General features: G+C 38.5%; 1 protein-coding gene across 1 annotated transcript; it reads right to left on the reverse strand.

Annotated features, from left to right (window-relative positions):
* Nucleotides 1-5,268: 5,268 nt before the first annotated feature.
* On the reverse strand, nt 5,269-15,640 carry scamp3 (secretory carrier membrane protein 3). Its single transcript, XM_036145297.1, has 9 exons — nt 15,587-15,640; nt 15,286-15,366; nt 13,879-13,986; nt 12,661-12,781; nt 12,365-12,493; nt 10,515-10,674; nt 10,310-10,411; nt 7,676-7,793; nt 5,269-6,000 (listed from the first exon to the last, which is right to left on the reverse strand). The coding sequence occupies exons 1-9, from the start codon at nt 15,638-15,640 to the stop codon at nt 5,863-5,865; spliced, it is 1,011 nt and encodes a 336-aa protein (XP_036001190.1). The 3' UTR covers nt 5,269-5,862.
* Nucleotides 15,641-15,891: the final 251 nt, after the last annotated feature.

Genomic DNA, 15,891 nt, shown 5'->3' on the forward strand with positions numbered 1-15,891 from the left:
TCCCGCATGCGCACTCGAGGACGCGATGACGTCCCACGTAGCAAGCGTCCTCAGTGTTTGCGGAAGTAAACATGGATTATAATGCTGGCGCGCATTTTGCGGTCATTAGTTTATTTTCTAACCGGAGCTTTCCGTCCATTGACTGCTCTTCTCATTGTAGTCCACTGTGGGTGTCGTCTCTCTTCCTGCTTCTGCATAGCAGGACGCAGAATAGTGACGTTTGTCGAGTACTGGTGACGTACAGGTCGGATAAATGCGACCCGGCCGTACAGACACAGGTCGCATTTGAAAAGATCAGATACGTATCAGATTCAGGGCCACATATCCAAGTGGTCTGGGTCGCATTTGAAAAAATCCGATCTGTGTTGTTCATACTGTCATAAAAAGATCAGATCCAGGTCGCATATGGGCAAAAAAATTGGAATTGGGTCACTTCAGGCTGCAGTGTGAACGTAGCCTAAGCTAGTGCTAAAGGACATAGGCCTTTTAGCGTTCTCGTGACATATCATCAGCCCCAGCACTGTTCTAATTGCCAAGAACACCAGACCGAGAACGGACCAAATCCCCAGATGTTGTTCTCGCCCTGCCCTCTTTATCAAGCATATATAATGTCTTTGAGAGCGTCTTGTGTGTTCTTCAGACTGACCGCTTTCCCAGAATGCACCGCGACGTAATTTTTTTTTTAGATCTTTTTTTAGGCTTTTTTTAGATATTAAAAATATTGTTTTAAAAATGTTTTCAATAAAACATGGTGTAGTGTATAAACAGTTATGTGTGTTAAAAAAGGCTAAAGAACTTAAAGTCCAAGTTATTTAACGCAAAAATATTACCTTTCTCATTCAACAATGAATACATTATTCATACAATTATTTCATTTTATGATCAATATAAGTAATAATTTATTATCATCTAAAGACTTCTAATAACAGGAGGTGAAATGACCGGTCGAGGCGGATGACTGTTCATACTGAGCCTGGTTCTGCTGGAGGTTTTTCCTTCCCGTTAAAGGGGAGTTTTTGTTTCCTGTGACAATATTTTATTTAAATTTCTAAAAACTAAACCTCTTTACTGTATTATTTTTACATCTAAAATGGCTATTTCTCAAAGTCTATTGTTACAACTAATTGTGGATCCCTTTAAGCATGAATATGACACAGGCCCCTATTAAGACAATCTGGTGCCCCTGGGCACTATACCGCAAAGCCCCCGAACCCTTACCCGTGCTGTCCTCCGGTCAAAAACATCAGACACAATCAAGGGGATTTCTGTAATGTAATTTACAATTTACTAACTTACACAACTACATGTAGGCATATGAGCAGTGAGCAATATTCAAATATCTCATTTTAAAATGTTGAAATCAAAAAAATCTTGATTTATTTAACATTTATTATTATTGTGACATCAGTCTTCACAAAACGAATAATGCATGGTCTTTCAACAATTTCAAGTAAATAATAAGGTGCCCCCCCCCCCCCCCCCCCCCCCATGGTTGGTACCCCTGGGTACAAACCTTCATTTAGTTTAGTTTTTTTTTTCAGTGATTCGGAGATTGACTTGTTAGCATGGCTACCCAATGGTTGGACAGTCTCTGTCAGAATTATGTGGTAGAGATTCATGGTTCTGTTACAGCTACTTGCCCATTTCCTGATGACTCAAAAGTAGCCGCTCATGGATAAGATTTACTATCTGGACGGTTCACCAATGTTCCTTTGTTGTGTTCTCTAATAGTCCACTCTGTGAGCTGTTGGAGTACCAAAGTGTTAGAAGTGACGTTTTGAGCCTTTCCAGATTGATAGATGTCAACATCTTTGCTTCTCATTTGTTTTTTTAGAAAGTCTTTAGGTCAGGGCGCAACATGTTAACCTGACTCTCGCCAGAAGAATGTAGGTCCGCCCAGCTCCACGTGGCGTCAGCACGTGTTAAGCTCTGCGGAACGAAATCCATCTGGCAAGAGTCAGGTTAACAAGTTGCTTTTGGAAATATTTAGTTCTACTTCGTGTTGCCCAAAAGGTACTACTTAAAAGAGCAATAAGTAAGAAATTTACCATAAAATTAACCAAAATCATTCTCTCTTGGGATGGAAGTAACAAAAACAATCGGTCCTCTTTATCAACAATGTCTTAGTCAAGTTTTTTCTCCTTTCAAGCCTAGAGGTACCGTACAGAATTACTTGTAGTCTGTCTTTATCTCCTGGTTCCTGAGCCAATAATATGAAAGTTTCCAGGGTTCACAAAACAAAAATACATGTGGTATTTTATCTTGGCAAAAGAGCAGCAGCCTGCAAACATGGAAGCCAGTGAGAGAAGCAGACCAGGGGTCCGTTCTTCGTACGTTGCTTAAAACATCCAAGATCAAATGAGACATCCAAGATGATTTCATCCGGCTAACCATGATCCGGCTAACTGGGTTCTTCAAACACACCTGTTGTTTATGATTAGTATGGCTGGATTGAGTTATCTGAGACAACTGCGCGTTCATGCGTTTGTTTAAAAGGGGAAATGTATCGATAGTAGAAACAATGATCAGCAGCGCTGCTATTGGCTGTTCAGCATGAACAAAGAACGCCCACAGTTTTTCTCCCAAGCAGAACAAGAGCTTTTAATGGAAGGTTATGCCGAATTTGAGTCATTAATTAAAACACCTAAAAATCTGTTAAAGCCAGGAGAGAGGGCTGGCAAAAAGCAGCAGATAAATTAATGCGTAAATACTGTCCATGGTAGATGTTTCTATCACTTTCTACAGTATTAATTTTAGCATTTTAATAATCTCATATTTACTTTGTTCTTTTATGTCAGAGCCTCCACGGGACCCACTAGAACATGGGGACAAGTAAAAGTGAAATACAAGAATATTCTACAAAATGGTAGCTTTTAATATTATACTTTATTTTAAAAAGGCACTTGTTATGTCAAGAGATCCAAATTTCAGTGTCATTCCTTAGACACGGGAAGTAAAGGACACGTGCAAACTGGGAATTTTAACAAAAAAAATCTTTATCCATAAAAAATGAAAATCTTCCTTTTCCAAGACATCCACAGTTTACACGGAAACCCGTATTGCTCCGTGGCTAGATAATCCATCCAAAGTTTTTTTCTAATACAATATACGGCTCGACAGGAAGCAAGCCTTTCAAAGTAAAACTAAACTTCACAATAAAATGTCCCGAACAAATCTTCTTACTGAATAGGATAAAACTAAAAAGCATACAAATAACTTAAATATTTTAGATTTATGGCTCCAACATCACTTTTTCCTCTTTAAAAGCCACTGTTAAATGATGTGTTTGTCTGTTTATAACAGCCACCAAGAAAATCTCTCTACAATTACACTGTCTGTATTATGACTGTCGCGCTGCGCTAAAGGATCATGTCTATTGCGCAATACGCGATTAATTCGAAAAACTCTGCAAATTATTCTTGCACCTTCCGCAACAGGTTGCAGTCGTAAAAATGGACATGGCTACGACAGACTTCCTATCTCCTCCGCTTATACAGCCGTGATCTAATCTTGTTTACATGAAATAAGCCTGCTCTCGAGCAGGCTCAAGCTGGCGCACATGTTGCTATGACAACAAGTGCAGGATGTCTTTCGAAGAACCAAATGATCCAAGATCATGCCAAATCGTCAACAATAAAATCCTGCTAACTGAGTTAGCGACGTACGAAGAACGGACCCCAGAAATAGAACAGAGTACATCATATACCTATCCTGTGTAAATAAACATTCAGTGGGGTTTCACAGCAGCAACGGACCATTGAGGAAACGGCAGAATATATTACTTATTCCTCCTTTAAGTGATTTCTAGGCTGATTTGGTTTGCTCTTTTTCCTAATAGTCATTTGAAAACTGCTTTTTGCATTTACTTAGGTTTTCTTGGATATGGAAAATTCTTTGATCTCAAACATTTGATGTGACAAAAGAGGAAACAGTAAATACATCTGTAAGGGGATACATGTGTTTTCCAAGTACTGTATAACAGAGTGAAATGTAACCTGCTTTTTTCCCCATAAATTCCTAATACAAATACAATCTGTAATCAGATTAGAATAATTCAATCCGGGTTGGACCTGTCTATATATTGTGTTCTCCACACTTGTCTTGGTACTACTGATGCCACAAATGTGAGTGCTCTGCTTGTTTTCACCCAGGGACTTTAAAAAGTCTGAAAATGTATTTTAAAAATCTGTTAGGTGCAGGAGTGGGAGTGGTGGCCTAATGGTTAGAAAACTAGGCATTTGCATTTTTGAGAGGCCCCAGGTTGGCAGTTCAAAACTCAGTTTATCACTCTGGGTTCCTGAGCAAGACCCTTAACTGCTGATTGCTCTCCATGCTTCCTGAGGCAAGGGTTTTCAAAGTGGGGGTCACAAGACACCCCTTGGGGTTCCTGAGATGATTTGATACTGATGTGCAAAAAAGATTTTGTATTTTTGTGAAACCAGTACCAAAATATACAAAGTGCTTAACATTTCTCACTTTAAAGCCAGAGGAAGGCTGCACTTTTTTTGTGAGAGTTCATATAAAAATACTTTCTCAAAATATAACTTTATTCTCATAATTTACCCCTGAACGAGGGAAAAAAAAAAAAAAAAAAAAAAACACGTCAAAAGGGGGTCACCCTTCTGTGGCATTGTTATTTTGGGGGTCACAGGCTGAAAAGTTTAGGAACCCCTGCCCTAAGGGATGGGTTAAACACAGAGACAAATTAACCTTCTGAGGCACTATAAAAGGGAAATATTTCTTAATATCTAACTTGTTTTACCAGTCTAAATGCTTCATGTTTGGCTTACAATGCTTATGCTGTTCACAACACAAGGGGACACCCTTTCCAGGGTTTCTGTAGGTTTTGGTTATTTTAATTAGAATTTCTACGAGTTTTTTTTTTTTTTTTAAAGACCTTTACTATTAAAGTTTCAGACCTACAGTAATTACAAAAAATTACTTTGGTCGCTGACAACTTACTTAAAAGATATAGTGATCTTTTTCACCTTCGAGTTCCCAGAAAAATATAAGTTAAAAAAATGTAAAAAACAAATAACTATGAAAGAAGCAATAAATGCATTTATATGACTTTTAAGACCCTGCAGAATCCCTGCTGCTCCCTACTTATTATCCAGTGGTTCATGCCATCCCCTGACACAGAGGCACCCTGGGCAAAGAGCCAGACCGACCAAACATAACAGAATCTTTTTGATTTAAAAAATATTGAGTATCTTAAAAAAAAGATAATTGAGTTTTGTAACTGAAATGAAGCAGTGACGGCGGCAGTAGACTGTGAAAGCATGGCAATATGTTTTAATTAAAACCAAAACAGTTGTGTGCTATAATCTTGATCACATTAGGCTTCAACAGAACAGTCACAGATACTGGAAAACAAAACAACACTTATTCCTTACAGTATGAGATTTGGCAAAAACAGTTAATTTGTACTCTTAATGTAACAACAACAAAATCATTTGTTTTTGTTTTTTAAACACTCAAGCAAAACAAGAACCCTGCCTTAGGATGAGCCGCTCAGTTGTGGATATAAATGTAAAAGTGGCAACATTGCTTCCTGCAAACATAAATATAGTTATTTAAACAAGCTGGGTACACAGCCTGGGCAGACAGCATTTGTTCTTTCATCCACTGACACTTTGACATCATTGTTTTTTATATTTTACACCGTTTCAACTTTTACGTTTTGGTTAATTCTGTTTGGCAATGTGGGTAGCTCGTCCTGTACACTTTCAAAAATCAGAAAACTCATGCATGACTCCTGAAGTTCAGCTTTCTAGAGGGTATTTCTGCACACCTGCCCTCCCCAGAAGTGATTGTTGATCAATCCAAAAGTGCCTACCCCCCCATCCCCATCCGGTTCTCCTATCGAGGTGCAGTGAAGGCCCCCTGGGCAGCGTTGGCAGCTGCTTGGCGTACGGCCTGATTGGACATGACTCCGGAGGCGAACTCAGCCTGAGCCTTCTGGAAGCTGGCATCGGTTTGCCTGTACATGCTGTGGATCTGAAGCAGAAAGAGGAGAGTACATCGACACCTGATACGTGCAGCAATTCATCGTCATATTATCAACACAATGAGGATGAAGACGATACCTAGAACCTGATATGTGGGGTTTTCTTAGGGGCTGCGTGCTATCTGCTGAATTTACAGCGTGGGGTCGGCTGACAGGACAAAGCGTGGCGAGCATTTTCTGTACGTAAGCCAAGTTTACGGCCTTTAAACTATTTCAGAAGTCCCAGATGATGTTAGCTTTTCTAATCTTCTGATGCCTTAATTGACAATATGCAACTTAAATAGAGGCACAGATCTGGTTGTAATTTAAGGGTAGGGCTGGGCGATATAAACATTAAATCTCGGATTTTCTTTATACGAAATCAGATTAATTTACTTTTTTCTCCTCCTTTTCAGTTAATATAACATTTAAGAAATTATTTTTAAAAACTTGCTTTTATTTCAAGAATTTTGTCTGGGAGCTCACATGAATTCAAAGTGCAACTAAACACAAGCTGTGAAACATGGTTGTTAGTCAATACGGCTGCCCTGCCATTGTAAACAATGGAAATATAACAAAATGTTTGCTGCTCGTGGTATTACGCAATGAGCTAAGAACAGACTTCATTTGTGTAACTTCAAAAACTGTTTCTGATCGTTTGCGCAGACAAGTGAACATTTGTGGCCTGCTGGAGGTCATTTTGTAGGGCTCGTCCTGTTCCTCCATTGCAAATTTGAATTAATCGATTAAAATCGACTTATCGCTCAGCCCTAATTTAAGGCAACACCTCAAACCCGCTGTTTCATTATGCGACACCATTAAAAAAAAATCTAAAGAGATCAGGCGAGATAGAGAAATTTCCACATGCTTGAATTTGCCACGTTCATCGTACGATAGTACTAAATTTACATAAAATATATATTTTAGCCCACATTTGTGGATTTTCTTTCAGCTTAGAAATCACAGATCTTTTTTTTTTTTTTTAAACAACATGGAGTACAATACCACCTTCAGAAAATATAACAACTTGGCTGATTTCCTCCAAACTAGATAATGCAAATGAACAGAAAGTCCTTTTTTTACTTTTTTCAACATCTTTAAAATTCTCATTGAAACATAGTGTGGTTGAAAAATGGCCAATCAAAGCTTTGGATTATTTTGTCCTTGGCTATAGCTACTTATCATAGAATCAAAGAGTCTGGTTAGTGCCTAGTGTGGTAAAAATAAAATGGTTGTGTGGTGTGGGGGGTTATCAGTCTATTTTCAGTTCTATAAATGAAGCACATTAATTTGTTAAAAGACCTTGTTCGGGGCGAGAGTTGAAAATTTAGCATTTTCCAATGCAGAAAATGTTGAAAACACAAACACTCTCAGCTTAAAAAAGCCACTGCTAACTCCAAAATCCCATCTCCCAAAAAGTACAGAGAATAAGATACAACCTGATCAAGCCATAATTTAAGTAAGAAACTAAACAATAGTAAGTGGGTCAGCAGTAAACAATTTCTTAATAACCAGGTTTAAGTGCATTACACCAAATTAGATTAAAATCAGGATACAAACTTCTGTGAGAATGAAGTTAATGGATCTATAAAAAGCGCGCGCAGCATGACTAACACTCTGTCAAAATGCAGCCTTAATGTGGGCTTCTAACTTTAGATTAGCCCCACAAATAGAAAAGCTTCTGACCTTCTTCAACAGGAACACCCCCATGGCGGTCTGGGCAGTGAAGAGGATTGCGTTCAAAATCATGATCACACCAGCGCCGGTGCTTTTACTCAGAAGGGCCAAGCTCACAATCCAGCCGCTGAAGAGAAAAAATAGGTTGCAGTAAAAATACAGGGGGAAAAAAATGAACAGAGCAAGAGAAGCACAACAGTAAATAATGACATATCCAGCTGCTGCAGCCTCACATGACAGATGTGCTTTTTGCTTGCCTGATATAAAATACAATTGCCCTGAAATTAATGAAAGGCAAGAATCAGATTATCAACTGCTAATTTAGTAGGAAAAGTGTTGTTTATAAATGGCCCTTTCCCATAAAGAGACCTGATCAGCGGCGTAAATTACATGAAAACTTGCCTTAATTGTCAAAAAGAAGTCTAGTCTTGTTCTACGTGACCCAGTTCAGCTTTGGATACGGCCGCACATTGTCCTTTGCTGTCATCTAGGTCTAGATGGTACTGTTCTCACTTGCTGGTCTTCTTCACTAACCAGTAGCACTTAGGGGACAGTAGCTTAAAGAGTAAAATGGCTTGCAATCCCCAAGTTGTGGTCTTGATTGATTCCATTTTCCTCCTGCCACATGTCGATTTCTGAGCCAGGCACTCAAACCCAACGCCAACCAATCAAGGTACTTGTGTATGAATTTCTATGTTACCGAGTGTGACTGGGTGAATGTGGCTCTAGTGTTAAGTGCTTTGAGTGGTCGTTATGACTAGAAAAGTGATGTACACTGCAAAAACAGACCTTAAAATAAGTAAAATGTTCTTAAAATTTGGGTTTTTGTCCCGGATTTGAGCAGGTAAATGATATTATCTGCCAATGGAATGAGTATTTTGACCCCTAAAATAAGATAATTAGACATCCTGCACTTGAAATAAGACGATGGAGATGAGCTGTTCCTATTTTAAGTGCAAAAATCTTATTCCAGTGACAGATCATCTTATTTACCTGGTCAAATCAAGGACCGATACACTAATTTTAAGAAAATTGTACTTATTTTTAGTTCAGTTTTTGCAGTATATATATTCAGTCCATGTAACTTTACATTTCAGAAAGTCAATGTCCTCTTCTGTTTAATTTTCATATGCTTCCCCTTTTCACTAGGAATAGAAACACATGCTTTATTATTATGCTGATGACACACTGCTATATAGACGTTTCCGCAAACACCATTACACTTGTAAGAAAACTTGATTGTTTCATTTAGATCAAATGCTGGTTTTCCAGATGTGGCAAAGGACCTCAGGCCTGAATCGAACCAGGGTCAGCCGCGCCCAGGACTGAAGGGTCGTGCTCACTACCTCTGCGCCATCGGTGCACACCCCTGAATTACCATTTTTTAATCCATTATTGAAGCTGCTGTTGGTCATACCTTGTAAGCATGGCGGAAACCTATGGGATGCTATGGGATGGGTTCTCAATTCTCCAAATGTGATCTTAGTTATCAGACACAACACAGACTGCATTAAAAATGTCAACATATCACCTCCTTCCTGACAAAAAAAATGATTCACACCTTTTTTTTTCTTCTAGAAAATTCAGATTCCTGAGAGTTTCTCTTTGCTGGAAACTAAAAACATTCCCTAAATAAGCTGCGGGGCTTTTGACCAAAACTAAAAAAAAGTTTGAGCACATCCCTCCAGTCTAAAAATCTCTTCACTGTCTTACAGTTAAAGAATCGATTTAAGTAATTTCCCTCTGGGGTTATTAAAGTATGTCTGATTCTGATTTTAAAAAAGAACATACTGTTGTTGTTTTAAAGATTTAAATGACCTGATCACTTACCATATTTCTGAGATGCTCAGTAAATATATTCCAGACAGGCCCTTAAGGTCTTAAAGTATAGATCTTATTTTACGCAAAATCATCCCCACATCAGCTCTTAATTCTTTAAATAATCGCTGGTCCTGTTTTCTGAAATGCTCCACAAAAGACCTCTGATCAGTAATAAGTGTCTCGCAAACTCGTTTTGTGAAGCTCTTAACAAAAGCTTGATTTTATGTGACCTTACTTGTGTATGTTGGTTTAAATCTCTATAAACTTGCTTTACATTTGCTTGATTTTCTATGTTGTTGTTTTTTATTTATTTTTAAAGAACATCGACATTGGGACTCATGTATGAAATGTGCTCTATGAATAAAACAGACTGGAATTTACTTTTTGAATGCACCATCCTAGCCCATCTAGTTGTGTAGTCACACAGCTCTCTAGGTGGGTGAACAAGGATCAACCAGCAGATAACACAAAGAAACTGAACGATTAAACTTAACAGAAGACCAAAATCACAGAATTTTCAACCACGATTACCTTATAAACTCAAAAATGTACCTTATTCCCCTAAAGTAATTATCTGATCACAAAAAAAAACAACCTTTTGTTATTGTGAGAAAACGAGACAACTACGCTGTTCCTACAAGATAACAACTGGAAATGGTATGTAGCCTTTTACGTAAAATACAACAGCAGCACAACAATAGGAGATCCTATCATGGATCTGTCAGTGTAAACGATAGACTGTAAGGGTGTTAGTTAGTGATGCAAATCAAACATAATTAAGCATAAAACTAAAAAACAAAACTACTGACTACTAAGCTATACCTGAATCCTGATCCGGGGATTCCAATGGTCATGATGACAAAAACGCAGACTTGAGCAAAGAAGATGAAGAAGAAGATAAAGAAGTTGAAGGAGCTGTCACTCCTGCAAAAAACAAAAAACAAAAAAAAAAACATAGTTACTTAAACAAACGACCACGTGAAGTGTTTTATATTCAGCAGTTTTCCTCTGCACATGCTGCGATCACCTGAAGGCTTTGTACGCGGGTCGATACCAGCAGACGAAGGAGCAGGGAGTGAAGAGGAGGGCCCAGAGGATGGCGAGGCCAAAACCAGAACCGTTGGTGGTGTCCGCACAGAACATGGCCAGGGAAGAGAACAGGTTGAAGAGAAGGGTGAACGCGCAGACTGCATGTTGGTAAGAAGAGAAAAAAAATAAAAATAAATACATGAGACGATTAATAAAACAACAGGTATGATGATAAACTCTGAATCCCACCTTTTGCACTCAGAAACAAAACCAGTGTGTCTGGACTGTGGTTGATCCGAATAACATTTTTTACTTTTAAACCCTCCTGAGAGCATGGCCTATGTTGATGCAAACAGCATAATACAATATGGCCAGATTGTGTCGTTTTGAAGTCAATTTTAAAGTGTAATTCCATTTAAAACTAAATGTGTACCTGAAGCAATTTTAGTGTGTAATTTACTTACATTTAAAATGCAGTTTTTAAATCCCGTACTGATCCGATGAGATTTCTGTTCAGGCATTGTATCTTTTATTCCCTTGTATAAAAACCCCCTCAAAATGTTTTATCTTGTTATTTTCCTCTGCTGCTTTAGAACTAACCTTATATTAGATTGTTTTTTTTTCCATTATTATAAACTTCGTCTTTGCCAGTGTCACGCCCAGTTTCCCCATTGTGGGACAATAAAGAAATTTCTTATTTTATCCACGATATAAAGACAGTTTACAATGTTCTGTGAATCTTTGAGATCAAATATTTCATATATTATTATTATGTGTTGAAAATAATGTTTCATTATGGAATGAGAAAGAAAAAAAATCTTTATTTGTTATTTATGTGGAGGACTAAAGATAGCATTGGTATTAAACATTTTGTTTAAACTTGGTAAAAAAAAAAAAGAAGAAGTGTTGATCCATAATATTTCTATGATGATCTTTGAAATAGGATTTTTAAACAAGTGCTGCGTTTTATTTAAAAAATGACTTTGCAAATGCTCTTTACTACATATGGAGCTGTGCATGGGCAGGATCCTGGGATCCGTCTCATTTTCTTCACTTGGATGCTCCCAGTGGGTCCCCAAGCTCAGCTGGTCAATGCTCACTGGCTGTCCCTCGTCTCAGACTCCAAACTGAGGGGGAAGGAGTCTTCATATCTGTGCCACCCAGATGGTGGAAGGTGCTTCCACAGAACCCACGAGCTTCGATCACTGCAAGCGATTTTGCGACGACGGTTTTAGTTGCGAAACCTGCCTACTGTATTTTCTTCTGTGCTTTCATCCCTCTGTGACCTTCAGCATTTTGGTAAATGACATTTGTGTCCGGTGTGAGCATCTGCAGCCTTGAGACTTTGTCCAACTTTATAAATATTACATTAGCGTGAAAAATGCAAGCTCACAGCACCTGTGATATATTAGATAACGGCTATCACACTGAAAACAGCCCTTTGCCATTTGAATATTGCAAACAAATGTTTATCCAATTACAAGTGGGGATTGTATTTAAATATTTGAGTCTGTAAGTAAAAATAATTGAAAACTCCCAATCAAGTTCAAATCTGTACATCTAATTTTTTTTTTATATTCAAAGTTTTACGTTGCATCACCATTCCAACACAAAAACCAAACAGTTCAAATAAATCATTAAATAAATAGTATGGCGGTTATATCTGCTGGGAGTTTAGGTAAACGTCTGACCAGAACCGCGTTTGTACAACGATTTCTCTTGGGTTTGTTCGTCGCTTCCCTCCGCTCGGGAATCTTACATCTATCCGGCGCAGATTTTAAAGTCCAACCCACAAATGTCACTGAATTTCAAGACAACGACGACCATTTTTCCGTAAGATAAACTCACACATCCAGAAGTAGTACATGATGGTGACAGTTCGCTGGAAGCGCTGGCTGATCTCCACATTGATGTCTTGGTAGAAGCAGGGCCCCACGGGACAGAACGAAGGCAGCGGCGGCCAATTATTCTGACGGGCTGAAGAGGAGAACAGAAGCAGGTAAAAGCCCAATGAAAGGAACACCTTTTTGTATTTATTCAATAGACCTATTCCAAAAGAAACCTCTCAGAGGGGATTATCTGTAAAAAAATAAAACGTTACGGTGGAACAGAAACTAGAACAGTTCGTCTTCGGCGCGTCTTACTGGCTCCAGATCCAAGGCTGTGCGACTGCAGCTCCCGTTCTCTCCTCTCCAACTCCTGGGCTTTCCTCTCCAGCTCCTCCTGCTTCCTGAGGAGCTCTGCGGTTGTGGCGTTCACTGCAGGCTTATACACAGAGACGGCAGGGTCAGCTTTCATAAAAAAAATGGGGGCGGGGGGCGTTTTTATAGCTCAACAATAAAAGGGGTTACATAAATGTGCTTTGGGGGAAGAATTCCTACCTGTTCAATTAACCCTCACATTTTATCAACAGACGCAAACGTCGAATTAAGCAAGAGAAATGGCTTACATGTCTTGAGGAAAACTGCAAATAGACTTAATATGGCTTCCTTAAAACTCGTAAGGCTGATTCCCTTAACAGAGCTGTGGATCTCTGCAGGTTCTCCAGAGATAGCTAGCACCTCCAGGCTGCTTCTCTGATTAATTCTCCTCTCAGCTCAGGTGAACAGACAGATCTCGGTAGATTTGTGTTTAGGCGCTAACGCTGCTTCAAACTTCTCCACAACGTCATCCCTGACCTGCACTGCGAAAACAGACTAAACTAAACTCAAAATATGTTAAAGTTTTCTTGAAATTAGTGTATTTGTACTTTATTTGAGCAGGTAAATAAGATAATCTGCCAATGGAATGAGAGTTTGGCACTTAAAATAGGAAGAACTCATCTCCATCAACTTATTTCAAGTGCATTATAACTAATTATTTTATTTTATGGGTAAAAAAGACTAATTCCGTTGACAAATTATCTTTTTTACCTGCTCAAATTAAGGACAAATACACAAATTTTAAGAAAATGTTACTTTTTTTTAGTTCTGTGTCTGCCGTGTTTCTTGGCCTTTGTGATGCTTTTTACTTCTCTTAATGTTCTCTCACCAACCTCTGAGGCCTTCACAGAGCAGCCGGATTTATACTGAGATTGAATCACACACCGGGCAACTCTAATTACTAACAATGAATACTAATGCATGGCAAACTTTTCACCCATTTTAAAAGCTTTTTTTTTTTTATCATGTACAGATTTCATCTTTTTAAAACTTAATCACTACTTTCTGTTGGTCAGATAAAGTTCTATGAAAAATATGTTGAAAAAGATCAATGAATATGAACATTTTTGCAGGCCACTTAAAAGATTTATGTATTTTTGGGCACACAGCCTCCGCTGAAAATAAATAAATAAAAATAAATAAACACTGCAGCATGAATACCTGGGCGGTATAGGAACCATAGTTGCGAGGCTCAGTGGGTGTGGTGCTGCTGCTGGGTGGCGTCTGCACAGGCGCAGGCGGAGATGAGGCTTCATATGGTGGTGGAGGCTAGAACACGTTTAGTGGGGGTGGGGGAAAAAATACATGCGTCAGAAAGATTAATAATAGTAAAATTAAATTAGATTTCACTGACAGATGTAAATTAAAAATAAAATGTAACTTACTAAGCTTTTGAAAGGCCTATGATTTCATAGCAGCGTAAATAATGCTCAATATGAACTACAAGACTTAAACAATGTCCATAATTACCTAAATTATGGACATTGTTTAAGTCTGGAATATCTGTAATATCCATTTAGGATATTACAGATATTTAATTGGAACAGTATTGCACTTCGATGCTTGTTGGCACCAAAACAATCCATGGATAGACATCAGAGAGATCTGCATAATTACATTTATAAGCACTTTGCTGTGCAAAATGATTGACGCAGCTGCTTCTGCCTCTTTGTGGAGTTTTGTGTAAATGTTTTAAACCAATCTTGTTTTCTTCTTGCTTCTCCAACTCAGCAAAGCTATTGTACGTTGCAAAACATACAGGTGCTTCGCAAGAAAATTAGAATGTGCATTCTGAAGAAGCTCATTGGTCAGTAAAACTATTTTTTTTTAAAAATAGAAACCTATAAGCAGCTATTAAACATAGAAAGTTCAAATATCTGTATGAGAAATGTTTCTTTATTGGTATGATGTAATATTGTACTCCGCTATTTACTTAAATGCCATTAGATTAAAGTGGGAATTCCTCATAATTAACAGAAATGAATGGTTGAAAATGTTACTCTTGAGTGATATAAATCCATATAATGTGTTTCCACTTAGAGTTACTAAAAAAAATGTTTTAATAGTATTCCAATTTATTTAATTGGATAAAGCTATCAGTACTCGGGCAACATTTTGCGACACGTCTTAAACAGAACTGTGTAAGTTGGTCGGCTTCCTATACATCGTCTCATATCAAACATTTCAAGTATTTTTTAGACCAATGATGAGACATAAAATGATGCCAAATATTTATACTATATGTTGTGGCTTAAAAAAAATAAAAAAATAAAAAAAATAAAACATGGAACCTGCTAAATGTAATAAACAAGAAGCAATAACGCATGGACGGATGGAAAAACAAATCTCCAGCTGGGCTGATGGACTAAAGGACAGATGAATGGATAAATGGGCGTATAGAGGAACAGATGGATGATGACAGCTTTTAATTTCCACGGGCTAGAGAAAGAAATCTGAAAATACAACATCCTCTGGCAGACACTCTCTATATACAAGCCTAGAAATCAATTAAGATCCAATATTATATTTCTTTTATACCCATCATACAGACACATGGATGCTGCTCACCCCAGCTGGTTTATCAAACGGGTTGTAAAGGTCCAGTGTTGCATATTCTGTGTTGCTGCTATGCTGAGTCACAGCAGGATCCTAAAAAAAACAAAAAAAAAACAACACATGTCATATTTATGGATCCTCTTCTGACTGCTTGCCACGTCCCTTTACGCGGTTTTTGGGGCGCTTTCTATGCGCGTATATGAGCAAGTGATTAAGGAGGACAGATGGGGCCCAGACAGAAGCCAGCGCGTCACATGAGCAACAGCAGAGAGCCGCCATCCATCAGCAGCTCCACGGACTTCCTGTCACCCACCTGGAAAGGGTTCTGGTCCTCCGTGGGTTCTGGGAAGCTGGTGTACTTCGACATGTCAGCGGCGGCTAACGTCACCTACAGCTTGACGTGAACGTTAGGACAATAGAGATAGAGAGAGAAACAGAAGCTAAGCTAATGCTAACAAACAGTTTTAACGAGGCTTTAGTTTCTGTTTCTAGTCCCGAAAAAAAGGCGGATGCTGCCGCCGCTGCTGCTGCTGCTGTCGGCGTATACAGAGATAGCTAGCTACGACGGTGGCTCGTTGCTCATCTTTTAGCTCTCTACGTAACTAGACTAACGACCAG

Source organism: Fundulus heteroclitus, chromosome 13 (genome assembly GCF_011125445.2).
Source record: "Fundulus heteroclitus isolate FHET01 chromosome 13, MU-UCD_Fhet_4.1, whole genome shotgun sequence".
Lineage (NCBI taxonomy): Eukaryota > Metazoa > Chordata > Actinopteri > Cyprinodontiformes > Fundulidae > Fundulus > Fundulus heteroclitus.